Raw genomic sequence first — 27,962 nt, forward strand, 5'->3', positions numbered from 1 at the left:
AAGCATCCAAACCATCGAGGTCTACAAAAGTTCCCTAGACGGTCAATGCCATCTAGTGGAAAAAACATTGCCTCGATTGGCTCTCAAAACTCAAAGATTTCTCACACTCCCAACAACACCCCTTCAACCGCCCCCCCCCCTGAGGTGGAGAGCGGCACGAATTATTATTCCCATTTTATAGACGGGGACACTGAGGTCCAGAGAGGCTGAGTGACTTGCCCAAGTTCATACAGGAACCAAGTAGACTTGGGGGCCCGTTGTTGGGCAGGGATTGTCTCTATCTGTTGCCGAACTGGAGGTTCCAAACGCTTAGTACAGTGCTCTGCACATAGTAAGCACTCAATAAATACGATTGAAAGAATGAATGAGGTAGACGACTTAATAATAACTAAGGTATATGTTAAGTGCTTACTATGTGCCAAGCACTGTTCTAAGCGTGCTTACTATGTACCAAGCACTGTTCGAGGCTCGCTATGTGCCAAGCACTGTTTTAAGCATGCTTACTATGTAATACAAGGTAATCAGATTGTCCCACATGGGGCTCACAGTCTCAATCCCCATTTTACAGATGAGGTAACTGAGGCACAGAGAGAGAGTTAAGTGACTTACCCCAGGTCACACAGCAGACAAGTGGAGAAACCGGATTAGAACCCACGATCTCTGACTCCCAAGCCCATGTTCTTGCCACTAGGCCTGTGGGCAGGGATCGTATCCATTCTTTCATTCAGTCATATTGATTAAGTGCTTACTGTGTGCAGAGCACTGTACTAAGCGCTTGGGAAAGTACAATATAGTAATAAAGTGACATTCCCTGCCCACTTCGAGCTTGTAGTCTGGGGGGGGGGGACTCAGCATCAATACAAATAAATAAAATTACAAATATATATATATATATGTGCTGGGGGTAGGGGGAGAGCAAGTCAGGGTGATGCAGAAGGGAGAGGGAGATAAGGAAAAGTGGGGCTTAGTCTGGGAAGGCCTCTTGGAGGAGATGTGCTTTCAATGAGGCCTTCAATATCTACCAACTCTATTGTATTCTCCCAAGCACTTAGTACAGTGCTCTGCATATACTAAGCGCTCAATACATTTCAGTGATTGTCTGATTGAAGAGTTAGGATTTATGGGATGGGGCTGACAGGCTGGGGAAGAGCAGGAGTTGATCTAGGAGGGGAAACTAGAGGCTGGTGACAAAGGGGTAGGGGGCTTTCTACTCATCTTATTGTTTGCCAGGGTGCTAAGATTACTCAATCAATTAATAGTACTTACTGAGCATGGGACACTGTACTAAGTGCTTGGGAGAGTGTAGCACAACAGCTGGTAGACACATTCCTTGCCAAGGATCTTATAATCTACAGGGGGTGAGAGATATTTAAAAAATATGGACATGTACATAACTGCAGTGGGGCAGAAGGTGGGGTGAATATCAAGTGCTTACAGGGTACAGATAATAATAATAATAATGTTGGCATTTGTTAAGTGCTTACTATGTGGAGAGCACTGTTCTAAGCGCTGGAGTAGATACAGGGTAATCAGGTTGTCCCACATGGGGCTCACAGTTAATCCCCATTTTACGGATGAGGTAAATGAGGCACAGAGAAGTGAAGTGACTTGCCCAAGGTCACACAGCTGACATGTGGCGGAACCGGGATTCGAACCTATGACCTCTGACTCCCAAGCCCAGGCTCTTTCCACTGAGCCACGCTAGATCCATGCACATAGATGATACAGAAGGGAGAGGGAGTAGAGGAAATGAGGGCTTAGTCGGGGAAGGTCCTTTGGAGGAGATGTGATTTCAGTATGGCTTCAAGGGTGGGGAGAGTGGTGGTCTGTTGTATATAAACGGGGAAGGAGTTGCAGGGCAGAGGGAGGACGTGAGCAAGGGGTCAACAGGGGGACAGATAAAATGGAGGATACAGTGAGTAGTTTGGAGTTAGAGGAGCGAGGTGTGCGGGATAGGCTGCGGTAGGAGATCAGGGAGATAAGGTAGGAGGGGGAGCGTGGATCGAGTATTTTAAAGCCAATAGTAAAGAGTTTCAGTTTGACCCGAAGGAGGATGGGCGAACGCTGGAGGAGGAGGGGAACGTGGACTTAACATTTTTTAGAAAGATGATCCAGGCAGGGGACTTGATTATGGACTGGAGTAGGAGAGATTAGAGGCAGGGAGGTCCCGAGGGATAAGATTCATGGACGCAGTTTGGAATGGGCGGATTCTAGAGGCGGTGTGAAGGTAGGACTGACAGCATTTGGTGACAGATTGAATATGTGAGCTGAATGAGAGAGATGAGTTGAGGACAACACTAAGGTTATTGACTTGGGAGACAGGGAGGATAGTGGAATTGTCTAGGGTGATGGGAAAGACCAGGGGAGGACGGGGTTTGGGTGGGAAGATGAGGAGTTCTGTTTTAGGCTGGTTAAGTTTGAGGTGTCGGCGGGACATCCAAGTAGAGACGTCCTAAAAGCAGGAGGAAATTGAGGTTGCAAAGGAAGGAGAGAAGGTCTAGAGATATAAATTTGGAAATCATCCACATAGAGGTGGTAGTTGAAGCCATGGAAGTGAATGAATTCTCCAAGTGAATGTGGGTGTAGATGGAGGATAACAGGGGACCCAGAAGTGAGCCTTGAGGACTCCCACAGTTACAGGGTGACGGAGAAACAATAGAGGCGAAACCCCACTGCCCAGACGTTCATGGTACATCCACATTTTTGAAGGGACCTCATGGTTGTATCATGGGGTAGGTAGATGTGAGAGTCTGCCCCAACAGGATGACCAGGCCCTACAGATAGATAAAAATTTTGCCCCATCCCAGCCCCAACCTAGCCCAGTCCCAACCCCAGCCCAACCCAGACCCAGGCTTAGCCCCAGCCCCAGCTCGGGACAGTCCCAGCCCCTGCCCCAGCCCAGCCCCACCCTTACCCTACCCAGGAAGGGGAGGGAAAGGGGAGGCTGGGAGCAGGGCCGTGGTGCCAGCAGCCATGCCCGAAGCAACACCTACTGCTGCCCGCAGCCTGCCCTGCTTCATCCCTGGGGGCTGGGGCTGGAAAGGAGAAGAGGGGCTATAAGCAGGACCTAGGAGAGTGGGGCGGGGTCGAGGGTGCCAGGCCAGACGTAATCAGGGGACCGACCTGCGGCCTCGGGGAGGCCTACTCCATCCGGCTGCTCTTGCAGGCAGCTTGCAGGGTGGGGACGGGACGGAAATGGGGCTGGAGGGCTACAGACCCTGCGGCAGGACTGGTAGTGGCAGGGAGGGTTGGGTTGACTAGCTGGGAGATGCTGTGGCTGGATTGGAAGTAGTGGGGTGTTGGGGGTAGAGCGGGTGGGTGTGTATGTGTGTGTGAGAGAGCAGGTGGGCAGGGGGCCGACCAGCTGGGAGACCCTGTGGCTGGATTGGAAATGGCAGGGAGCAGGGCTGACTGGCTGGGAGACGCTGAGATTGGACTGGAAGCTGTGGGGCGGGCTGGGCTGAGCGGGCATTTCACATTTCCTGAACCCAGACTCGAAACCCAAATGGATAAGATTGGATAGAAGGGGCGGAGCCCTCAGGTTGGCCTCAATCGATGGACTGTACTGAGTGCTCAATTTGTGCAGAGCACTTTACTAGACACTTTTTTTAGCGCTTACTACATGCCAGGCATGTACTATGTGCCAGGTGCTGGGTAGATGCAAGGAAATCAGGTTGGACACTATCTTTCTCTCATGGGGCTCACAGTCTTAATCCCCAATTTACAGATAGGGTAACTGAGGCATAGAGAAGTGACGTGACTTGCCCGAGGTCACACAGCAGACAAGTGGCAGAGCCGGAATTAAAACCCAGGTCCTTCCGATTCCCGGGTCCATGCTCTTTCTAGTAGGCCATGCTGCTTCTCGCTGTTATACACTTGCGAGAGTATAATAGGGTAAATAGACACAATCCCTGCCCTTAAGGCGCTTACAGTGTAGGCAGGGAGAGGGATTAAAATAATATATAGAGGAAATATCTGAGCATAAGGATATGTGCTGTGGATGGGGGTAGGGTGGGTGTGTAAGGGTTTAGGGAGTAGGGCATAGGTGATGCAGAAGGGAAGGAAAATAAGATGGTGAGACGAAGGATTAGTCACGGAAGGTTTCTTGGAGCGGATTGGATTTAAACTGGATTTGGAAGATGGAGAGATGAGGGACGGCCTAGCAACTTCTCCTACTTCTCCTCTAGTCTCTGCTGCCTCCCCCACCCCGAGATCCTAAAGATGCAGAGAAGACAGGCATCAAGCCTGTGATTGGGAAGTGGCAGGGTGGAGGAAGAGATGGAGAGGGAATTAACTTCTTGGCAGCAATTAAACGCAATTTTGGAGCGGGGCTTACAAATCCTGAAATACGTCAGCAATTGATATAAGATGTGTTTTTGGGCTTTACGAACCGTGGTTGTTCAGAACCAGAGTTACATCTGCCTTGATGCATCCCCTTCCATTTCCATCTCCGCTCTTCACCTTTCCCTCCCATCTACTATCCCTCTGCCGGGACTCAAGAACTGAACGCTCCCTGAAACCCCCACAGAGAGGAGATATGCAGAGGTGCCCAAGAATCAGATGGTGAAAAACAAAAAAAAAAGAAGTTGAAACTAAATTTATTTATTTATGAAAACTTTAAAAGAGAGGACATGGAATATTGATTACAAGCTCCAAAAGCTTTTGTCGTAATGGCGGTGGGGACGGGGAGAGGAGGCTAGAGGAAGCTGGTGAAGCCAAGGGCAATCCTGGGAGACTCTCCGTGTCCTCAGCCGCTCCGGAGAGCAGCTCCCAATCCCAACCCTCTTCCCATGAGAGACATAGCCTCCATCCCCTCCTGAAGTCAGCGAGTCCCCGCCCCGTGGGTTAAAGTGCAGCTGGGGGACAAGCTTGGGAAAATACTTATTCCCTCCCCTGACCCACCCAGTCAAAGCCCACAGCCTGGCACGGGGACACGAACCCTCTGGTTCAGCTTACCTTCCTTGGAGACAAGAGTCTCAGCCGCTTCTCACCTCTTCCCGCTCCCCCGTTCCCCCACTCCCGTGCCTTTAAGGTGACGAGTGTGACCTCAGGGAGACAACGCAGAAGCCGTCCGACACCTCTGTTTCGTTCTTCGGGGTCACCCTCCAACCCACGGGCACTGAGCCTCCTCCACCCTCCATCCACCCACCGCCATCCTGCAGGTGCCTGGCTCTGTGGCTAGATTTGGTCCTGTTGGAAATCGACAAGGAGGAAGAGCGGCCGGCCCCCCATTTGGCCCTACTGGCAAGTCAGAAGGAAGAATCTACAACACTCCAGGTGATTGGATAGTCTTTACTCAGACCTACCCCCCAAAACTGAAAGGGGATATTTAATTGGTGGGCATGTCTTCCCGGCTAGCAGTGGTGGGGGAACCCATCTCCCCACGGCCCCGCTGTCCCCTAAAATTCTGAGGGGCCGGGGCATCCCAGCCAGAGGGAGGGGACAGAGGGTGACACGTTGCTCTCCAAGTCCCTTCCTACCAAGGCCCAGACAGATCTGCTGCTGAAGAGCCAGGAATGGGCCCCAACAGTTCTGAGTTCCACCTCTGTCCCCACCTGGCCCAGAACTGCCCCAGTCCCAGGAAGGAGGGGGCTGGGGCCTGCCTTGGACTTGAGGGTGGATGAAGGGGGGCTGACTTTGGAAAAGGGAATAGAAGGGTCGTGCTATTCCGCAGTGTAAGCTTGACTCCTGCCTGCTTCAGGTCGTTCTGCCCTTTCCCACCCCAGCCACTTTGCTGGCATTAACTGCAAGCTCGCTGTGGGCGGGAAATGTGTCTACTGAATCTGCTGTATTGTAATAATACAAATAATTATGGCAATTGTTAAGCGCTTATTATGTGCCAGGATTCGAACCCATGACCTTCTGACTCCCAGGCCTGAACTCTATCCACTGTGCCAACTGGCTTCCCTACTGTCCCAAGCACTTAGTACAGTGCTCTGCACACAGTAAGCCTTAATAAGTACCACTGATGATGACTGAAGGTGAGGGCAGAAGCCCTGAGGCTTCAAATAATCCTTTTTCTGGGACTGGACCCTCAGCTGACCCCTCAGCTTGGACCACCCCCCCACCGGCAGGATTGCCCCCCCGATCCTATCCACCTACATATGCCTCAAGGCTCCAGCCTCTAGCCAGAGACCCTGCCCAAGAGAAGCGTGTTCTGATGCTTCGGCCCACCTCCCTGAGAGCGGCCATCTTCAACCCTACCCTTCGCTTCCGCAGCCCCGACCGACAGCCCCAAATCCGGGCCTCTCCCCTGCCCGTCACTCCCCGCCACACACACCCACCGGCCTCCAATCCCACCAGGCCGAAGGGACGTCACACCGGGTGGGTGGAAATCTCCAGCTCTAGCTAAGGGCAAGGGCTGGATTCCCTTAGCCCTCCCTCAGGAACCCATGCCCCATCTCTCCCCCGTCCCCCAGTCTCTTCAGAATATATTAACATGTGCAGCTCGATTCTCCTCCCGAAACGTCCCCCCACCCCAGCCAAAAATCTCCAAGGCAACCCCCAGTGGTCTTAGTCCACCTCTGTCCGGAGATCCCGCAGCGGGGGCAGAGCCAAGAGCTGAGCCCCAGCCCTGCCTGTGTCGGCCTCTCCCCTCCCGCTCCCCCGCCTGCCGGGGCAGAAGAGTTCCAGGGCGGGGAGGGGAGGGAGGGCCCGGGGCTCACTCCTCGCCACCATCCTCCTCCTGGTGGTTGGAGCCCGGGGGCTCCTCGACCTCGGGATGCGGGCCGGAGTGGTGGGGGCCTGGCACCTCGCCCGCCAGGGCCTCCTCTCCGTGCACGTAGACGCTGAGCCCGTCGTGGCTGGGCTCCTTGCCGCAGGCCTGACAGCTGCAGTGTAGGATCTTCTCCACCAGCTTGTCCACTCGGGGCACCTCCTCGTTGCCTGGACACTCGAGGGTCACCTGAGTGAGGGAGGGGGGCGGGAGGGAGGTTTAAGGAGCACCTTCCCCTCCCACCTCTGGCCCACGCCAAGGCGGGAAGCTCCCACCTGTTAAGGGGAGGAGGGTGGGATTTGAATTTGGGGCTGGGGGCCTGGGGAGGACCAGGGACAAGGTGGGAGGTGGATCATAGACAGGGAGATAATAATAATAATGGTGTTTGTTAATTACCCATCAAGTACTGTCCTAGATACAAGAGTTAAGTCCCACATGGCACTCACAGTCTAAGTAGGAGGTATTTAAATCTTCATTTTACAGATGAGGAAACTGAAGCCCAGAGAATTGAAGTGACTCGCCCAAAGTCAGTCAGCAGGTAAGTGGCGGAGCTGGGATTAGAACCCAGGTCCTCTGACTCCCGGACCCGGGCTCTTTCCACTAGACTACGCTGCTTCCCTGGAACGGTTGGAGAGGTAGGAGAGGAAGAAGGTTAAGGAGATGGGAGAGAGAAGGGGGAAAATGGGAGGTAGCGGGAGATGAAGGAGGAGGAGGATGGGTGGATGACCTTAAGGTCAGACTCCTGGTCATCTTCACTCTAAGCCCAAGTCTGAGCCGCCAGGGCTGGTGGGGGAGAGGTGTGTGTGTACAGAGAAGGGGCCTGGGGAAGATTGGGGTGGAGGAGGTATGTGCAGGAGAGGGGGCTGGAGCAGATTTTTAGGGAGGTTGTCCAAGGGAAGGGCTTGGGACAGATCTTGGGAATCGGCAAGGCTTAGTGAACAGAGCACAGGCCTGGGAGTCAGAAGGAACTGGGTTCTGCTTCTGGCTCTGCCACATGTCTGCTGTGTGACCTTGGGCAAGTCACTTGACTTCTCTCTGCCCCAGTTGCCTCATCGGTAAAATGGGATAAGTGTGAGCCTCCTGTGGGACAGGGATTTTTGTCCAACCTGATTAACTTTTATCTACCCAGAGCTTAGAACAGTGCTTGGTACATAGTAAGCACTTAACAAGTACCACCATTCTTATTATTATTTATTTTGGGCGCCAGAAGGGTGCAGCGAAGGGGTCTGGAGCAGATTTTGGTAGGGGGTGTATGCAGGGCACTGGGCTAGGCAAGATTTTTTAGGGGATATGTGTATGCAGGGGAGGGGTTCGGGGTGGATTTTTAGGCAGGGGGCGTGCAGGGGATGGACCTGGAGAAGATTTTTAGAGTTGGGGGGGAGGCAGAGCAGATTTTTAGGTGGAGGGTGTGCAGGGGAGGTGCCCAGGATGGATTTTTAAGGTGCATGTGTGTGTTGGGGGGAAGGTCCTGTGGTGGATTTTTATGGGGGAGAGCAGGGTTGCACCCTGAAGGGGCCTGGGGAGGACTTTTAGGAGGGAATTGTGCAGGAGAGGGTCCCAGGGTGGATATAGGGGTGGGGTGGGGACATGCAGGGGAGGAGCCGGGGGCGGATTGGTACTCACAATTTCCCACATGGACTGGGCTGGCATGCAGGAATCACAGTGCACCAGGGACTCGGTGGACTGCGGGAAGGTGTTGGGGACACTGTAGCTGAAACACTGGCCCAGGCAGGCCCTGTGGGGAGAGGAAATAGGTGGGAGGAAGAGGAGCTGCAGTGACCAACTGGATGGAGACAGACAGCATCAGATGACCCACTGCCCCGAGAGGCCAGAGATCTCTCCATTTTGCCAAGGGGTAGACCGAGGCTGGGAATGGGGAGGGAACATCCCCGCGGCCCATACATCGGGTATCACTCCCTGTCCGTGAGGGGGCCCAAATCCCCCTCCATCCCAGGGCCCGGGACCCAGCCCCACCTGTTCTGGATGGACACGGCCTCACAGCCGCTGTGGCCCACAATCTGGGTGATGTTCTTGGCCTCGCACCAGGCGCTCTTGTCGGGGAACAGGGCCAGCTTGTTGATGGGCGGCGGGGCGGCCAGGAGCAGGGCCGCGGGCAGGACGGCCCCCACCAGGAGCTGCAGCATCATGCCCGCCGCTGCCAGAGCCCTACAACTGAGCACAGAGCGGCCGCTGAGTCCCAGGCCCCTCCCGGCCCCGTCTCTGTGGAACACCCAGATGGGGGGAAGCTTTCGGGGGAGTCGTGGCGCCCGGGGGTGGGGACGTTGGTCAACCGATAGTGGAGAGAGTGGGCTTCCACGCTCTCCACCAGTTAGTTACCTCAGCTGTAAAATGAGTATTAAGATTCTGAGCCCCATGGGGGGCCGGGACTGTGTCCAATTACCTTGCATCTACCCCAGCACTTAGTACAGTGCTTGGCACATAGTAAGCACTTAACAGATACCCCTATTATCATTATTTTCCCACTTAAGTAACCGCCCCCTCTCCCACTGCACCCCTGCTCAAGCTCTCTGCCCCAAGGAAGCAAGCCTGCTCATCTTTTCTCCACACGAGTGAAGCAGCATGATGTAGTGGATACAGCTGGGAGTCAGAAGGTCACGGGTTCCAATCCCAGCTCGGCCATCTGTCTGCTGTGGGACCTTGGCCAAGTCACTTCACTTCTCTGTGCTTCGGTTATCTCATCTGTAAAACGGGGATTGAGACTGTGTCCAACCTGTTTTGGTCGTGTCCATCCCAGCACTTAGTACAGTGACTGGCACATGGTAAGCACTTAATAAATGCCACAATTATCATTATTATTACTACGAGTCTCCCCACTCCAGGCTCTTGCTCAAGCCATTCTTCCACCTCCCGGACTGAAGTGATGATAATAATAATAATAGTAATTGTTAAGCACGTACTACGTGTCAAGAACTGTACTAAGCACTGGGACAGATCCAAGACAATCAGGTCCCATAGGGAGTTCACAGATTATGTAAGAGGGACAACAGGTAATGAATCTCCATTCTGCAGGTGAGGGAACTGAGACCTAGAGAAGCCAAATGACTTGCCCAAGATCACACGGCAGACAAGTGGTGGGGTTGCGTTTAGAATCCAGGCCCTCTGACTCCCGGGCCCATGCTCTTTCCACTAGGCCATTCTGATCCTTAACTCATAATCCTGGAGGTCAGAGCTCCATGCCCACCCCAATCTTTCTAGAGGCCTTGGCTTCCCCCACCCTGCCAGGGAAAAATCCAGCAGGCTCAGGATGGGAAGAGTGGTCGGCTCCTGCCAACTGGCTCATCGTTCCAGCAGTGGCCGCAGCCCCCAGCAAGCCCAGTGGTCGTGGCACCGCCCCGCAGATGGCAGCTCTCCTCTATGGCACTTGGGCCAAAGCTCACGTGCACCTGCAGCGTTGCGTGTCCTCATAATGCCCAGGGGCTGCCACGCGTGCGCCTCACATTCGCTCAGAAGGTTCCCCCCAACACAGTCCCCTCACCCCTCATGTCCCCCACTTCATCTTCCAGGAATAGGCCAGGCAGGCCCAGGACAGAATCTAGTTGGCCCTACTTTCTGGCCTTGCACTGTGGCCTAGTAGAAAGAGCACAGGCATGGGGTCAGAGATCCTGGGTTCTAATCCGGGAAAATGGGGATTTTTTTATGGTATTTGTTAAGCGCTTTCTATGTGCTGAGCACTGTTCTAAGCCCTGGGGTAGATACAAGGTAATCAGGTTGTCCCACCTTAAGGCTCACAGTCTTAATCCCCATTATAGAGATGAGGTAAATGAGGCACAGTAAAGTGGCTTGCCCAGGGTCACACAGCAGACAAGTGGCAGAGCTGGGATTAGAACCCACGACCTCTGGCTCCCAAGCTGGTGCTCTTTCCATTGAGCCGCCCGGATTCAAGCCTGCTCCCCCTCCTACTAACACTGTGAGCCCCATGTGGGACCTGAGTATCTTGGATCTACCCCCAGCACTTAGTACAGTGCTGAGCATATAGAAGGCCCTTAACAACTGTTGTCATCATTATTACTATTATTATTATTATTAATAATAATAATTGCGGTACAGTAGTCTCCTGGAGGTATAGAGCTAAGCCTCTAGAGGGCATCACTTGCCTCCTTTAGAATCCAGTCCAAGGATTCCCTGGACAAAACCTTAGAGCACAGCACAGGGTCTTCACTAAGGGCAGCTTGGAGAATGAGAGATTCCTCAGGCCGAAAGCCCATTTAGTCCAACCCCCTGCCTCTGTTGTTTAACGCAGGCAGGGCTGTTAAAAGTTCCCGGAGAAGGAGACAGCAGAACCTCCCTCAGCCACCCAATCCAGTGCCTGAACTAGGCCCCAGGCCTCTCTAGGACTGTGGCTCTCCCTCCGGCCACAACTTCCATCTGTTTTGTACGGCTCTCCCTATCATTATCATCATCGTCATTGTTGCTGCTATTGTTGTTGTTATTATTAATGATATCATCATCATCAAGCGTGAGATCATTATGGGCAAGGAATGTGTCTGCCAACTCTGTCGTAGTCTCCCGAGCATTTAGTGGTAAGCACTCGATAAATACCATTGATGATGACGATGACGACGAAGCAGCACAGCAAGGCCTAGTGGATAGAGCATGGGTCCGGGGGGCGGTCAGAAGGATCTGGGTTAGAAAAGCAGCGTGGCTCAGTGGAAAGAACCTGGGTTTGGGAGTCGAGGTCATGGGTTCTAATCCTGGCTCTGCCACTTGTCGGCTGTGTGACTGTGGGCAAGTCACTTAACTTCTCTGTGCCTCATTTACCTCATCTGGAAAATGGAGAATAAAACTGTGAGCCCCACGTGGGACAACCTGATCACCCTGTATCTACCCCAGCGCTTAGAACAGTGCTCTGCACATAGTAAGCGCTTAACAAATACCAACATTATTATTAATAGTGCCGGCTCTGCCACTTGTCAGCTGTGTGACTCTGGGCAAATCACTTCACTTCTCTGTGCCTCAGTTACCTCATCTGTCAAATGGGGAGGGACACTGTGAGCCCCATGTGGGACAGGAACTGTGTCCAACCGATTTGCTTGTATAGATTCCAGTGCTTGCTCAGTGGAAAGAGCACGGGCTTGGGAATCAGACTTCATGGGTTCGTATCCCAGCTCTGCCACTTGTCAGCTGTGTGACTGTGGGCAAGTCACTTAACTTCTCTGGGCCTCAGTTACCTCATCTGGAAAACGAAGATTAAGACTGTGAGCCTCACGTGGGACAACCGGATTAGCCTGTATCTACCCCAGCGCTTAGAACAGTGCTCTGCACATAGTAAGCGCTTAACAAATACCAACATTATTATTATTATTATTATTATCTGACACATAAGCACTTAACGAATACCACGATGATGATGATGATGATGATGATGAATGAAAGGAAAGCGTTTCAGGACGTCATTGCCAGGCATGACCGGCAGAGGGCGCTGCTGCCCGGCACTCAGCTTTGACCACTGGGCTGAGGGGAATAATAATAATAATAATAATAATGGTATTTGTTAAGCCCTTACTATGTGCAAAACACTGTTCTAAGCGCTAGGGGGGTAGAAGGTGATCAGGTTGTCCCACGTGGGGCTCACAGTCTTCATCCCCATTTTGGGAGCCTCTCTGAGAAAACCAGGCCCAGCCTGTCCCACTCCCAGACCTGGACTTTCTCTGCCCTTCTTCTCCTGGGACAGAGAATTTCTAGAGGAGCTTCTTCCCTCTCTCCACCGTCCAACCAAAGGGGCTGTCCAGACAGCCTCAGTCCAGCAGACCTCCCCTAAGGCAGACAGGGTCAAGAAGAAAAACCCTGAAATGCTGTGAGGCACCAGGGCAGACCCGTCCCTGGGCCCGCTGTGAGCCGGGAGGTGGAATTAGCAGCATGGGGCTCTAGAAGCAGTGATTTCGCCTACATGGCACCATCCCCATCAGATGTTCCCCTTGTTCTGGGATGATTTCAGCCCCAAATGGAATTTCTTCAATAAAATCGTTAAAAGGGAACACTGAGGGGTAGAGTGTTTTAAGTAGAGGCATTAGGTTTGTGGGTCTCTTCAACCTCTGTGAAATCCAGGTGCTGTGCTAGCTCTGCTCCGGTGTCCCAGAGTGACCTCCAGCCCGGTGGTCAATGACTCTCAGGGGTCACTCTCCAAACTCATTAGCCCCTGCAGATTTTACCCATTTATAACTTCCTTTGGTTTCTTTCCCACTTGGTTTCTTCTCCCCCGCCATAATCTGAATGCCATTTACATGCACCAGCACCAGTCTTTCTAATGGATAGGGTATGGGCCTGGGAGTCATTTGGAGCTGGGTTCTAATCCTGACTCTGCCACTTGTCTGCTGGGTGACCTTGGGCATGTCACTTCGCTTTTCTGAGCCTCAGTTACCTCATCTGTAAAATGGAGATCGAGACTGTGAGCTCCGTATGGGACAGCGACTGTGTCCAACCCGATTTGCCTGGCACATATTAAGCGCTTAACAAATACTATTATTATCATTCAAGTTCAAGCATTTCTAGTGCTCCTGGGTGGACTGCATGTCTCAATTTTTTTTTTTAATCCGGTCCCTCTTCGTCCTCCCTCTGTTTGATACCTTCCCCAGTGGCTGGAGATGGCATCCAGACCTCAAGAAGGGCTCTGGAGGAGGGAGAGCAGCAGAAACCCCTGTAGGACCCCAGGCCCCGGTGGAGTGAACCTTCCTGTGTTAGTCCTGGCTGCTAGGGCTCCTGGATGATTTCTTCAATCCCCTCCTAGGCCCTGTACTCTGTCCTTCTCCAAACCCCAAGAGGAGCCCAGGCCCTGCCCTCAGAAAACTCCACTCTAATGCTGCTATGCACTCTAACTGTGGCATTTGCTAAGCACTGGGGTAGATAAAAGATCAACAGGTCCCACATGGGTCTTACAGTCTAAGACAAGGGAGAACAGACGTTGAATCCCCATTTTGCAGATGAGGGAACTGAGGCCCAGAGAAGTGAAGTGATTTGCCCACGATCATTCAAGAGACACCCGGCAGAGCCGGGATTAGAAGCCAGATCTTCTGACTCCCAGACCCATGCTCTTTTTCCTGGGCCAACCTGCTTCTCGGTCTCTTTATGACCAAGGTTTCCACGGGTCCTCTCATGGCCAGTGAAGAAGCGAATCCGACAGGTGGGGAATCTATTGCCAGGCCGCGTGGATCAAGAATGACGAGATCCAGCCGGCCAGGCCCCTTGCAGCAGCTGCAGGGTCCGAGGAGAGCCTTGGAAACAGAATGGAAGAAGGCTGGGAGGGTCCAGAATGTGGCTTTTCACCAAGTAGCCAGGATCTGTGGCTATAGGACCTGGAACCTTAAGCATTTAGAGTCCACAGTGGGGAAGACTTTTACCCAAATGCCTCTGACACCAAGTGCAGGGAGCCATGGGGTAGGTTGCCCTGCCATCTGTCACTGACACCCACGCCTCCAGGACCGGGACCAGGATGGGGGCAGTGGGGGGAGGCGGGCTGGGAGGCTTGAGGAGGCAGTCTGGCCCCAGGAGCTCCCCGAAGGCTGATTTTAGTTCCAGAGCTGATGGGGCTGAGCTCAGATTCGCTCAGGAAATGGGGGCTGCCTCCTTACCCACAGCTGGTTTTGGGTGGGGGGAGGCTGAAGCTTCCCTCCCCTGCAGGAGACAGATGTGAGAAAATAAGGAGCCGGTCCCCCTCCCTCGCACCGCCCATGGACCACCAGGACTCTCCTGGGGCAAACTGATCTGCTTCCGCACAGCCAAAGGGACGGGAGGGTGGAGGAGGGAGGGCACTATCCAGTGGCCGCTGGGACCCTGTATCCTCCAGAGCTGGGATAGCCCAGAACTGAAGCAGACGCCACCAGTCTTCCCCAGTCCCGAACCAGAACCGTGGCTAGGATCCAGGGTGAAGGCGGGGTCTGCGAGGACGCTGTCCTTCCTATGACCTGACCCCTCTGGACCGGGCTCTGGGCTCAGGGCTCAGTACTTCCTGGCCCAGACAGAGAGGAGCCCGGGCCACAGACACGCTGTCCCAACCCAGGGACAGCCAAAAGGGCGGGAGGCCCAGGCTAGAGGGGCCTCCGAAGGGGTGAGTCAGACTGCCTCTCCCTGGCTGGGCAACTCCAGGCTCCAGGCTCTGTCCTTCCCCGGGCCTGAGGCTGGGAGTATGAGTAATAATAATAATAATAATTGTGGTACTTGTTAAGTGCTTACTATGTTCCAGGCAATATACTAAGTACTGGGGTGGATATTCACAAATATCATCAAAAACAAATTGGGTTTACCCCAGTTGTAACCATGAAGGAAGGGCCCAGCAAAACAGCTGGATGCCACTCCCTCTTTTTTTTTTTTGATAATATATAAGTGCCAGGTACTGTACTAAGCGCGGGGTAGTTACAAGCTAACTAGGTTGGACACTGTCCCTGTCCCATTGGGCTTCACAATCTTAATCTCCATTTTAAAGATGAGGGAATTGAGGCACCGAGAAATGAAGTGATTTGCCCAAGGCCATTCAAGCAGACAAGTGGTGGAGGCAGGATTAGAACCCAGGTCTTTCTAACTCCCAGCCCCGGGATCTATCCACTAGGCCATGCTGCTTCTCATGTGACCTCTGTCCTTACACCATCCTCAGGGCTGAGAGTGTGAGTGTCCTCTGTCCTTCCCCAAGCCTGGAGCTGAGAGTGTGAGTGACCCCGGCCGGGAGAGCTTTGGCCTAGCTCCGAGCCCATGGGAAATGCTGTAGGCAGGACAGAGTGGTCCGGATAAGAGTGTATCTGAAGGATTTTAGATGAGAAGGATTATGTATACACACACAAATATGCTTTTGGGCCCACATTTCCACACTCTTGGGCACTCATCCACCCTCACTCACTCACTCACACATGAGCCAGCTCTGGGAGCCGGGGACCATTATAGAGCTCAGTCCCATGGCCACAGGCGGGATGAACAATGAAGCATCCTGGCTTCCCCTGACCCATCCCAATAGGAGAAGCACTGTGGCCTAGAGGATAAAGCCCGGGCCTGGGAGCCAGAGGACCAGTGGTCCTAATCCCGGCTCCACCACTTTCCAGCTGTGTGACCTTTGGCAAGTCACTTCGCTTCTCTGTGCCTCGGCTTCTTCAGATGCAAAATGGGGAATCAGTACCTCTTCTCCCTTCTGCTTAGTCTGTAAGCCCCAAATGGGACAGGGCCCGTGTACGGTCTGATTAACTTCAATCTACCCATCACTTAGAACAGTGCTTGGCACTTAACATCATCAAAAACAAATTGGGTTTACCCCACGTATAGCCAAGAAGGAAGGGCCCAGCAGAGTAGCTGGATGCCACTCCCCTTTTTTTTTTTTGATGATATATGTGCCAGGTATTGTACTAAATGCTAGGGCCGATACAAGCTAACCAGGTTGGACACTGTCCCTGTTCCTCATGGGGCTCACAGTCTTAATCCCCATTTTACAGATGAGGTAGCCGAGGCATAGGAAAGGGAAGTCACTTATCCAAAGTCACAAAGCGGAGAAGTGGTGGAGCCAGGATTAGAACCCATGACCTTCTGACTCCCAGGCCTGTGAGGGGCAGGGAAGGGCAGCTTCAGGAGTTCAAGTGCTATGAAATCTTCATGTGAAGGAACGATGTCCTTTTTCATTCGAGTTTTTCCTATTGATTTATAACTTCAGAATTTTCCACACCCACTAACTCTGAGAGCTTTCTAGACAACGGGTTCCTGGACACTCAATAATAATAATAATGTTGGTATTTGCTAAGCGCTTACTTTGTGCCAAGCACTGTTCTAAGCACTGGGGTAGATACAGGGTAATCAGGTTGTCCCACGTGAGGCTCACAGTTAATCCCCATTTTACAGATGAGGTAACTGAGGCACAGAGAAGTGAAGTGACTTGCCCACAGTCACACAGCTGACAAGTGGCAGAGCTGGGATTCGAACTCATGACCTCTGACTCCCAAGCCCGTGCTCTTTCCACTGAGCCACGCTGCTTCTCTGCCAGGAACGACTACTCTGAACCACAGATGTCCAGAGAGGGCGGCCCCAGTGGGCCCTGAGCCCTGCCAGGCCCTCTCCTCACCAGGCCGCATGCCTCCCCCCTCTCCCAACCCCCTCCCCCAGCTCAAGGAGGGGACAAATTAGGGCCTATAGAGAGTAAGGATGGCCAAAAATAGGAGAAGTCTTTGCTTCAAGAAATACAAATCGGAGCTTCCAATCTTAAACTGCAGCAGGAAGGACTTGGGCTAGACATCTGAAGGACTGTCTGCTGGTAAGAGTTAGAGACAGTAGAACCCAAGAAGGTTGGGGAGTTCCCTCCCCTGAAGATGTACATGTAAGCTCATTGTGGGCAGGGAACGTCTCAGTTTATTGGTGTATTGTACTCGCCCAAGCGCTCAGTACGGTGCTCTGCACACAGTAAGCGCTCAATAAATACGATCGAATGAATGAATGATTTGAATGTAACTGGGCCTGGAGGCAGGGGGATGGGCTAGCTGACTGATTGAGTCCATTCCAGCCCAAGGAATCTGAGCTCGGCAGCGGCCCTTTGGGTTAAGAAGGACCCGAGAGGTGTCTAGGCCCAAATCATTGTCCTCGGAACCGCACCCACAGACAGGTGAGCTCGTGTCCAGTCATCTTGGGCTGGATAGGAGGAAGCCAGGGTCTGCCCCAGGGGGGAGAAGCTGGGCAACGGGGACTCCATGGTCCTTCTCCAGGGACATCCTTTGCTGCACAGGGGGAGAAGACTTAGAAGAAGAAGAAGTATAAGATTTGTTAAGCACATACTTTATGTCAGGCACTGTTCTGAGCACTGAGGTAAACACATGCTAATCAGGTTGGAGGTAGTCCCTGTCCCACATGGGGCTCACAGTCTTTATCCCCATTTTACAGATGAGGGACTCTAGGCACAGAGAAGTGAAGTGACTTGTCTGAGATCTCACAGCATTCATTCAGAAGCCAGGCGGCCTGTGGCTAGAGCACGGGCCAGGGAGTCAGGTCAGAGGTTCTAATCCCAAGACCTCCGCTTGTCTGCTGTGTGACCTTGGGCAAGCCACTTCACTTCTCTGTGCCTCAGTTACTTCATCTGTAAAATGGGGATGAAGACTGTGAGCCCCAAGTGGGGACTGGGTCCAACCCAATTGTCTTGTACCTACCTCAGCGCTTAGAACAATACCCGGCACACAGTAAGCGCTTAACAAATACCATAATTATTATTACTACTCATTCATTCAATCGTATTTTCCGAGTGCTTTCTTTGCTCGTTAAATATGCAGACAAGTGGCAGAGTTGAGATTAGAACCCAGGTCCACCTGATTCCCAGTGGAATAGAAAATGTTAGTGGTGGAAGAGGAAGAGCTCATTCCTAGAGAGAATCTGTGAGGCTTCTTCCGCTTGGAGCCCCCCTTCGCTCGCCTACTTGGCCCTTCGGGTTTTGTTCCTCCGACATTCGAGCTGACGAGCTGGATCCCCCAAGCCAGCTGGGAAAGGGGAGGGAGAGCAACAGGGACTGGAAGTAGGGGAACGGGGCAGGCCGGTAGAAGGCCTAAGAGATACAGGGAAGAGAGGAGACAGAAGCTGGGCTCCCGTCCTTCCGTGCCCGATCCCTCTGTACCTAGAGTTTCTGGATAAGCGCCGTGTGGTCTACTTAGCTCCCAACTGGGATTTCCTTCCAATCTGGGAACCCTGAGTAATGATGATAAATCCAATTACTATTCATAACAATGACAACATCCTTCCCTCCTGTTTCTCTACTCCCTCCATCCAAGGGCTCAGAGCAATTTATCCATCTCACTGGTTCTCTCCCCTCCCGCGTCGGCCTGGGATTAAGAGTGACTGAGGATGGTCAGAGAAACGAGAGGACTTCTGGTCCAGTCCCCAGCCTTGGGGCAAGTGAATGCCAAAACCCTCCAGGAGAGATGGGAGTTCCCCTTTCTGAGTTGGGAAAATTGAGTCCCAGAGCAGGACAGCTGTCCAAGGATGTTTTCCCAGAGGGGAGAGAAATCAAAAGAAAACCCAGGCCCTGCCTGCCCTGATTAGGACTGTCAAATTCACTCCCCTGAATCCACACCACACCCCAGCGACCCTCAAAGAACAACAAAGGGAACCTGGTATGCGCTTTAGACTCAGAGAAAAAGGGAACAGAGAGGACTGGAAACAAAAATAATAACAATAACAGAATTTGTTGAATGCTTACTGCGTGCCAAGTCCTGAACTAAGCCCTGGGGTGGATACAACTTAAGCCGTTAGGACACAGCCCCTGCCTCCCTTAGGGCTCACAGTCTAATGGGGAAGGAGAACAGGTATTTAATCCCCATTTTACAGATGAGGAAACCGAGATACAGGGAATGAAGTGTCCCGCACAAGGTCACACAACAGGCAAGCAGAGGAGCCGGGATCACAACCCAGGCTCTATCCCAGGCCCGTGCTCTAACCACTAGACCACACTTAGTTGGCTGGAGGTCGAGGTCCTGGTCTCCCATCCTGACCCAGAAAAATCAGACTTTGCTCTTCCTCAGCCATGCCTGGAGCCCAGCAGAAAAATCCTGTTGGAAACCTGATGAGTCCTCTGCCGGGGCGAATTGTTTTTCTCTACGGCCTCAGTCTTCCCCATGGACAGGATGGGCGGAACTTAACCCTGTCCCCCTCCACCCATTGCTCAGAATCACAAATCAGCTGAGAGAGCTCACTGCCATGGCACTGCCCAGGCTCGGCCCAGGCTCACAGCCCAGGCTCGGGCCACCTGTGGCCAGCCAGACCGGGAGGAAGAAGGGCCAAGATCCTGGGAAAGGCCTGTCACTGTCCTATCTCAGGACCTGCCAGGATCCACCCTCCAAAGAGTGCCCCAATTTGGGGGGAGGCACTAAAGGCAGCTGGGGTAGAGGAAGCTAGGGCACCAGGAAGGGGAACCCAGCCCAAAGAGTCACAGTTGCTCTCCCCAAACTCCCTGGAAGCCTGCTGGCCCTTGGGCCCCAAAGGGAGGCTGGAAGCGTTCGTCAGATGCACAGGGGCTGTAAACAGGGCCGAACCTGGCCCCTGTGGATCCCATGCCACCTTCCCACATGCCCTCCCCTCACCACTGGGCCCCAGATAAGGAACTGATAAAGAGTAGGGAAGTGCAGGTGGAAGTGGTGACACGAGGACCCACCCCTGACGCCCCTGGTCCCAGACCCCTCCCAGCTGAGCAGTGGGGTGGGCTAGAGAGGGAGAGCAGGGAAACTGGAGGCAGTAAATTCCTCATCACCTCCACCAGCGGTAAGGCTGAGGAGTCCTTGACCGTCCCCCTTGCCCGCCGGGCAAAAACTCCCAATTGTCCTGCCACTAGCACAACTCTGCCACACGCTCCTCGAATTGAGGAGCAGCCAGAGGCCTAGACTTCTTTAGAGATGGGGGTGGCCCTGGCCTGCTCAAGCCTACTGCCCCACCTCCTCTCCGTGCTCTCGGCCCACCCCCCTCACCCCAACACAGCTCCCCGAGAGGAGCCAGGTTGGCCCCGAGAGGACGGAAGAGGCAGCATAGCCTAGTGGATAGAGCACCGGCCCGGGAGTCAGAAAGACCTGGGTTCTCATCCCGGTTCTGCCACTGGTTTGCTGCGTGACCTTAGGCAAGTCACATTACTTCTCAGGGCCTCAGTTACCTCATCTGTCAAATGGGGTTTAAGACTGTGATCCTCATGAAGGACAGGGAGTGTGTCCAGCCCAATTTGCTTGTATCGATGCCAACGCTTAGTACAGTGCCCGGCGCACGGTAAGCACTTAATAAATACCACCATTATTATGGCCACGGGGAAGCAGAGAACCAGCCGTGGCTTGCAGCAGCTGCAAGAAGGCTTATCCAACCCAGAGATCCAGGCACAGCAGGGCTCCAGCTCCCACTTAGCCTCATTTACCGTCCTGAGGCCTCTCCTTCCTTCCACCACTGGGAAAGCGAGGGAGAAAGCCCAGGGGATGAATGGGTGGGCAGGCTCAGCGCTCTGCTCACCGAGTGAGATCCAAGCGACTTCAAGTTGGCGGAGGGGAAAGGAGGGGAGGAGGTTTGGGGGGTCCCAGCTCCTTGCCATCCAATCAGGAGCAGGTCAGGAGATGAGGGGAAGGTTCAAGGGCAGGAGAGGAAAGAATCTAAGTGTTGGGCTGATTGCTGAGGGCTGGTTTTCGGACCCCGGGGTCCTCTGTCTGGGGGGCCCAGCGCACTGGAAACCAGCTGTCAGCTCCTCGATTCCACCTTGGAGGGTCCCTTCTCTCCCTTCGCGGGAGTCCCCGTCGACCCCCTCCACCCACTCCCCCTGGAAGGGACCCTAACCCTCCCCTCCCTCGCCCAGGGGTCGGCCGGCCCCCGGGAGGCTATTGGCCAGCGAGGAGGCTGCCAGGGCGTGCCCAAAGCGAGGGGGGCAGAGGGAGGGAGCTGCGACGGTCCGGGGGTGCGGCGCTGGGTTCTGTAGAGGGAGTCCCTCCCTCGGGGGCGGGCCGGCCCCAGGGGTGGATCTCCTGGCCGGATCTGCACCCTGCACCCTACGCTCTGCACCCCAGGCTTCCCCTCCTGGGCGGGACCTCCGTCGCCTCCCAACCCAACGGGGCCAGGACCCCCTACACCCCGACTTTCAGTCCCGGGGTTTCTCAGCTCAACCTAATCTCCAGACCCCCCCAAAAACACTCCCCCCAAACGCTCCCCGCCCATCTCCGGCGCAGAGTCCCCCGGAGGCCCGGCCGTTGCGGGGGCCGCTGGTCCCGGGCTGTCTGGGGTCGGAGTGCGGGGGGCGCAGGGAGCCCCGACCCCGTCCCTTTTGGCCAGTCCTGCCCGCAGGAGGCTCAGCGGCCCGGACGCGCGCTCTCCTGGCCGGGCCGGGCGGGGCCGGTTTTGGGGGAGAGCCTGCCGCGTCGTCCCCCGGCCCCCGGCGGGCAGCATCGGCCGCGGACCTCCCACTGCCCAGACCGCCTAGCCCGGACGGGCCCCCGCACCACCGACCCCACACCCCACACCCGGCCCTCAACCCTCCCAGCCCCAGCCCCCTAACCCTTTCAGCCCCTCTGTCCTCGGACCCCAGCCCCCAACTCTCCCAAACCCCCTCCCCAGACTTCTAACTGTTCCCAGACCTCTAACTGTCCCCAGCCACAAACTCTCCCAGCCCCCTAACTCTCCCCAGGCCCACTCTCCCAGCCCCCTAACTCTCCCAACCCCTCTCAACAGACCCCTAACCCTCCCCAGCCCCCAAACCCCTAACTCTCGCAGCCCCACACTCCCCAGCCCCAGCCCCCTAACTTTCCCAACCCTTCTTCCCAGACCCCAAACTCTCCCCAGCCCCCAGCCCCCTAACAAGTCTCCTAATGCCCCTCTCCCCGGCCCCCCGCCCGCCTCACCCTCCCAACCCCTCTCTCCCCAGCCCCCCATCCTAACCCCCACCCCCAGCTCTGGGCGCTCTGACCTCCCCCGGCCCGGGGGGTGGGTGGGGGCACAGAGGGAAGGAACCTAGATGGGGGTCCTGGGGTGGGGTCTCAGGTCCGGCTGGGTCCCCGGGTCCCAGTCCTGGGACCAACCCTGTTGCTGGCCCCATTTTCCCCGAGCTTTCCCGGCTCTCCCCTGGCCGGGTCTCCTACCTGGCCGGGTCTGTCCCGTTCCCCCCGGGTCCGTCCTGTCCACCCCGGGTCCGTCTCCCCCGGGTCTAACCCGTCCTCCCCGGATCTGTCCTGTCCGTCCGTCCCCCGGGTCTGTCCTGTCTGTCCCCCCCGGGCCTGTCTGTCCCCCCGGTCTGTCCTGTCCTCCCCCCCACCCCCCCAGCCCCCAGGCCTGTCTGTTCTCCTCGGGTCCGTCCTGTCCCCCCCGGAGTTGTCCTGTCCCCCCGGGTCTGTTCTGTCTGTACCCCCCCCGGCCCTGTCTGTTCTCCTCGGGTCTGTCCTGTCCGTCCCCCCCGGGTCTGTCCTATCCGTCCCCCCCGGGTCTGTCCTATCCGTCCCCCCCGGGTCCGTCCTTTTTGTCCACCCGGGCTCTGTCCTGTCCACCCCGGATCCGTCCCGTCCGTCCCCCCCGGGGTCTGTCCTGTCCGTCCCCCGCCCCGGGTCTGTCCCGTCTGTCCCCCCCGGGTCCGTCCTGTCCAGTCCCCCCCGGGTCCTCCCCGTGTGTTCCCCGCCCCCGCCGTGCTCACCCAGCCGGGGTCGGCGGCGCTGGCCGGGGTCCGGGGGCGGCTCGCAAGCCCGTCCAGTGGCCAGGCCGCTCCTCCGCCCGCCCGCCCGCTGCGCCCTGGACATTAGCGGGCTCTTCCCCCCGCTGGCACCGAACGAACGACCGACCGACGGGGGGAGGGAGGGATGGACGGACGGACGGACGGAGGGAGGGAGGAGAGGGGAGGGGAGGGGAGGGAAGTGGGTGGGGAGAGAGGAGGGAGGGACCCCCGGGCCGCCCCCGCCCCCGGGCCCGCCTCCCGCCGGCCCAGAGCTCGGTGCAGAGGGCTCGGGGCAGCATCGGGCCTCTGGGGAGGAGGAGGTGCAGGTCAGGGGGGTCCGTCAGGGGTCCGTCCCCCCCAAAACCCGGCTCGTCCAGCTCCGGCGGCCCCTCCCGCCTCTGGCCGCGGGGCCCAGCCAGGCCTCCGCCCGCCCCACCCGCCGAGACAACACAAGGAGAAATCAGCAGCCCAAGGCGGCCCGGCGCCCACCCCCCGCCTCCCACCGGCCCGGGCCCTCCCCGGCCACACCAAACCCGCTCCCAAATTCCCCTTGGAAACCCAAGAGGCTGCGAGGGAGAGGACCGACGGGTGCCTGGCCAAGGCAGACCCCCAGACCCCTACACCCCCAGCCCCCCACTCCCCTACCGCTGAGCCCCAGCCCTCTATACCCTAGGCCCCCATTCCCCTACCCCTCGGACCCCCACCCCTCTACCCCCCAGATCCCCATCCCCCTACCCCCCAGACCCCTCAGACCCTCATCCCCCACCCCTCAGACCCTCCAGACCCCCATCCCCCTGCCCCCCAGACCACCATCCCCCTATCCCCCCCAGACACCTCTCCCCCAGGTTCCCACCCCTCTACCCCCCACCCCCCAGACCTCCACAAGGGCCAGCAAGCTCATCTGCCTTTGAAAGCCCGAGAGAGGACGGGGTGGGCACGGACGGGCGGACGGACAGACGGGGGGTGGGGGTGGGGGGGGTGGAAGTAGGGGGCCCTGGGGAAAAGACACATTTTCTGCCTTAAATTGGGACCAAATTTCCCCCCCCCCCCCCTTTCTCTCTTTCCAGGAGATTGCGAGGGGGAAAAGTGTTTCAGAAATCCTGAAAAACGTCTCCCCGCTACTGGCCCGAGTAAGGGGGCTCTTATACGCGCATACACACACACACACACACACACACATAATAATGATGGCTTTTGTTAAACTCTTACTAGGTGCCAAGCGCTGTTCTAAGCGTTGGGGGTCGATAGAAGGTATTCAGGTTGTCCCACGTGAGGCTCACAGTCTTCATCCCCATTTTACAGATGAGGGAACTGAGGCCCAGAGAAGTGAAGTGGCTTGCCCAAGGTCACCCAGCAGGCAAGTGGCGGAAGTGAGATTAGAACCCACATCCTCCGACTCCCAAGCCCGGGCTCTTTCCACTGAGCCACGCTGCTTCTCTGCGTATATATATATATGCATATATTCAAGCACTTAGTGCAGTGCTCTGCACATAGTAAGCGCTCAATAAATACTATTGAATACTATGAATGAAACGTATGTATACACATATATATATATACACATACGTATATACACACATACACACACCTATACACAAACACATGCACATACACACATGCATACAAATATACACACACATGTGTACATAAACAGATGCATTCATATATATCGACAAGCACATACACATGCATATACATGTACCCACATATACATAAACAGATGCACACATATATACAAAAGCACAAGCACACACATATACCCACGCACATATACGTACATATACACAGACACATATACGTACACACACACACACTCTTATCTCCCCTCCCCATCCTACCTCTTCTTAATCACGGCGGAGGACGCATAGTGAGGTCAGCAGCAGCAGAGCAATGTCGAGGACGGGTTCTGCCCCCTCTCCTCCGACCCCTGGGGTCGGGTTGGGGGGAAGGGAGGTCGGGGATCCCCGATAGACAAAACTAGTCCCCGAGGCTGAGAGATCCCTCTCGCAGCTTTTGGCAAGGACAAGGACAAGCCGGGCTCCGGAGGGGAATGGGAGAGACGAGTCCGGAGGGCCTTCTCCTCTCTGGTTCCCGGGCCGCTTTCACAAGTCCCAATCGATCTGTGTTACCCAACTTGGCCAGCACCGTGATGTTCTCCTGAAGGGGTTTTGTGTGTGTGTGTGTTTGAGGGTGTACGTATGTGAGGAAGGGTGTGGCGGGGGGAGAGGGTTTGTGAGGGTCTGTGTATGTGTGCAAGGGTGTATGTGTTGGGAGGGTACAGGCATGTGAGGAAGGGTGTTTGGGGGGGGGGTCAAAGAAGATGTGCGACGGTATGTGTGTGTGAAGGTATAGGTGTGAGGGTGTTTGAGCGCATATGTGTGGGGGGGGGTGTATGTATATGAGGAAGGGTGTGTATGGTGGGTGAGAGAGGGTGGGTGAGGGTGCATTTATGTGAAGAAGGGTGCATATGCGTGTGAAAGAGCATGTGTGTGTGTGAGGGTGTTTGAGGGCATGTGTGTGAGGGGGTGAGAGAGGGTGTGGGAGGGCCTATATGGGAGGGTCAATGTATGTGTGAGAGGGTGTAGGTATGTGAGGAAGGGTGTGTATGTGGATGAAATAATAATTATAATAATGATGGTATTTGTTAAGCACTTACTGTGTGCAAAGCACTGTTCTAGGCGCTGGGGGTTCTAGGTTCTAGGATCCAAGGTGATCAGGTTGTCCCACAGAGGGGTGTGACGGTGTGTGTGTGTGTAAGTTCTGGGGTGCCCCTCCTTGAGTCCCGTCCCCCACCGACAGCCACCGCCTGAGACCCCGAGCCCCTAAAATGCGGTCGGAGGCGTTGGGCTCGGGGCTCTTCTCTCTGACCAGAACCCCGGCCTGACCGCTGCAAATCCGGGGAGGACAGACAGAGGCACAGAGACACAGAGATACAGGGCGAGACAGAGAGAGAGAAAGCTGTCCCCGAGCTCAGAAGTTCAGAGCCTGCCCGGCCTGAGCCTCCCGGCCCCTGCCCCATCGATCGGCCTGCAGGATCAATACCCAGTGGATTGATCCGAGGTGCAGGAAGGCCTGCGTCTCTGTGTGTCTCTCTGGGTGTGTCTGTGTGTGTGAGAGAGAAAGTGGGTGTGTGTGCGAATGTGTCTGTGCATGAGCGTGTGCTATCCATCAAGGGACGGGTGCGTGAGTGTCTGTGTGTGAGCGAGCGAGAGAGAGAGAGAGAGGGTGTGTGTGCGAATGTGTCTGTGCGTGAGAAGGTGCTATCCATCAAGGGAGGGGTGTGTGAGTGTGTCTGTGTGTGTGTGTGTGTGTCTGGGAGAGAGAAAGAATGGGTGTGTGTGCGAATGTGTCTGTGAGGGAGAATGTGCTATCCATCAAGGGAGGGGTGGGTGAGAGTGTCTGTGTGTGTGTGTCTGGGTATATGCGTGAGCGAGAGAGGGAGCGGGTGCATGTGCGAATAATTATGGTATTTGTTAAGCGCTTACTATGCTCCAAACGCTGTTCTAAGTGCGAATGTGTCTGTGCGTGAGCGTGTGCTATCCATCAAGGGAGGGGTGCGTGACTGTGTCTGTGTGAGCTAGAGAAAGTGGGGCGTGTGTGCGGATAATAATTATGGCATTTATTAGGCGCTTACTGTGGGCCAAACACCGTTCAAAGTGCGAATGTGTCTGGGCGTGAGCGTGTGCTATCCATCAAGGGACGGGTGCATGAGTGTGTCTGTGTGTGGGAGAAAGTGGGTGTGTGTGCGAATAATAATTATGGTATTTGTTAAGTGCTTACTATGTGCCAAACACTGTTCTAAGTGCGAATGTGTCTGTGCGTGAGCATGTGCTATTCATTAAGGGAGGGGTGTGTGTGTGCGTGCGAATGTGTGCCTGAGTGTGTGTGCGAGAGAAAGTGGGTGTGTGTGCAAATATGTTTGTGCGAGAGCGTGTGCTGTTCATCAAAGGAGGGGTGCGTGAGTCTGTGTGTGTGCGAGAAAGAGAGTGGGGGGGTGGGGTGTGCGAATATGTCTGTGCGTGAGCGTGTAGCTGAATGTGTGCCTCAATGAGCGGGGCTCGAAGGGGACACTGCAAATCTGGTCTTCATCAATGGGGGACGGGGACGGAGGGAGGAAGGAAGGGGCACGTTTGGTTTCTAGCAGGGGGATTCGGGGATGACCCCTGCCGCCCCCGGACCGGCCCCCCAAATCCTCAACCTGAGGGCCTGGAGGGAAGGTGGGGGGGCCACCGGCCAGGCCGTGAGGCTGGGGAAGGGGCTGGGCCCAGAACCCACGACCCACAGCCTGCCCTCGACCCCCGCCCCAGACCGGACCCCCGACAGCGGGGCCCACCTGCAGGGCTGGGGAGCACTGTCTGGCCCAGAGATGAGTGGGGAGCTCGGGGGGAGCTGGGGGTGGGAGTTGGGGGCAGGTCCCGGGCCCGGGCTCAGAGCACCCTGAGTCCAGGTGACCCCCGACCCCGGTGCCCTGGAGCCGGACAGCGGGGCCTGGGACACACCAGACGCAAGTGGGAGGCCGGAAGAGGGGCTGAACACTGGACAGGCACACGGAGACAGACAGAGTATGTGTGGGGGGGAGTAAAGTGGGGGGGGGGGCAGGGACAGCCTTTAAAAATTGTGTGCAAAATTACTCTCTTTAAAAGCATCTCAGACAGCGCTGTCGTACACAGGGACATGTAAGGTACAGACACATACACACAGGTACAGAGCCGCCCAGCTGCAGAGACACACAGAGGTACAGTGACATGCGAAGGTACGGATGTGAACACATCTCCCATCTACAGATCCCCATATGATTTTTTTCTCTGTCTCCCCCCTTCCCCCCTGTCTTCATTCCCACTCTCCCTCTCCCATCACCTCCTCCGGTCTCTTGCGGTCTGATCTATGCCAGGCGAGTCACCCCACCCACCACCACCTTGTTGGCCACAGCTCGCCAGAGTGGCACCCTCTCTCCCTCCCTACCTCAGGCAGGTATTGTGCAGGACCGTGGCACTTCTCTATGGAGGTGGGGGCTCTTCTGAGGGAGACAGGCCGCAGCCCCGCCGTACGAGCTGAATTTTCTGTCCCCGGTACCCAGAACAGAACATCTGTGCCCCGATCTCTGACCACTTCTGCGTTCAGCCTCTCCCA

The 27,962-nt window shown here is 55.5% G+C and overlaps 1 protein-coding gene across 3 annotated transcripts; it reads right to left on the minus strand.

Moving 5' to 3' along the window:
- Positions 1-5,881: 5,881 nt before the first annotated feature.
- LOC114811983 (neuroblastoma suppressor of tumorigenicity 1-like) lies at positions 5,882-27,962 on the minus strand. Of its 3 annotated transcripts, none has more exons than XM_029064294.2 (4): positions 27,795-27,962; positions 8,690-8,887; positions 8,339-8,450; positions 5,882-6,904 (listed from the first exon to the last, which is right to left on the minus strand). In XM_029064294.2, the coding sequence occupies exons 2-4, from the start codon at positions 8,860-8,862 to the stop codon at positions 6,662-6,664; spliced, it is 528 nt and encodes a 175-aa protein (XP_028920127.1). In that variant the 5' UTR covers positions 8,863-8,887; positions 27,795-27,962; the 3' UTR covers positions 5,882-6,661. The 3 variants fall into 3 exon arrangements, with proteins under 3 accessions (XP_028920127.1, XP_028920129.1, XP_028920128.1); XM_029064296.2 differs by lacking the exon at positions 27,795-27,962 and adding an exon at positions 22,815-22,974; XM_029064295.2 differs by lacking the exon at positions 27,795-27,962 and adding an exon at positions 18,294-18,606.

This window comes from Ornithorhynchus anatinus, chromosome 5 (genome assembly GCF_004115215.2).
Source record: "Ornithorhynchus anatinus isolate Pmale09 chromosome 5, mOrnAna1.pri.v4, whole genome shotgun sequence".
Taxonomy (NCBI): Eukaryota; Metazoa; Chordata; class Mammalia; order Monotremata; family Ornithorhynchidae; genus Ornithorhynchus; species Ornithorhynchus anatinus.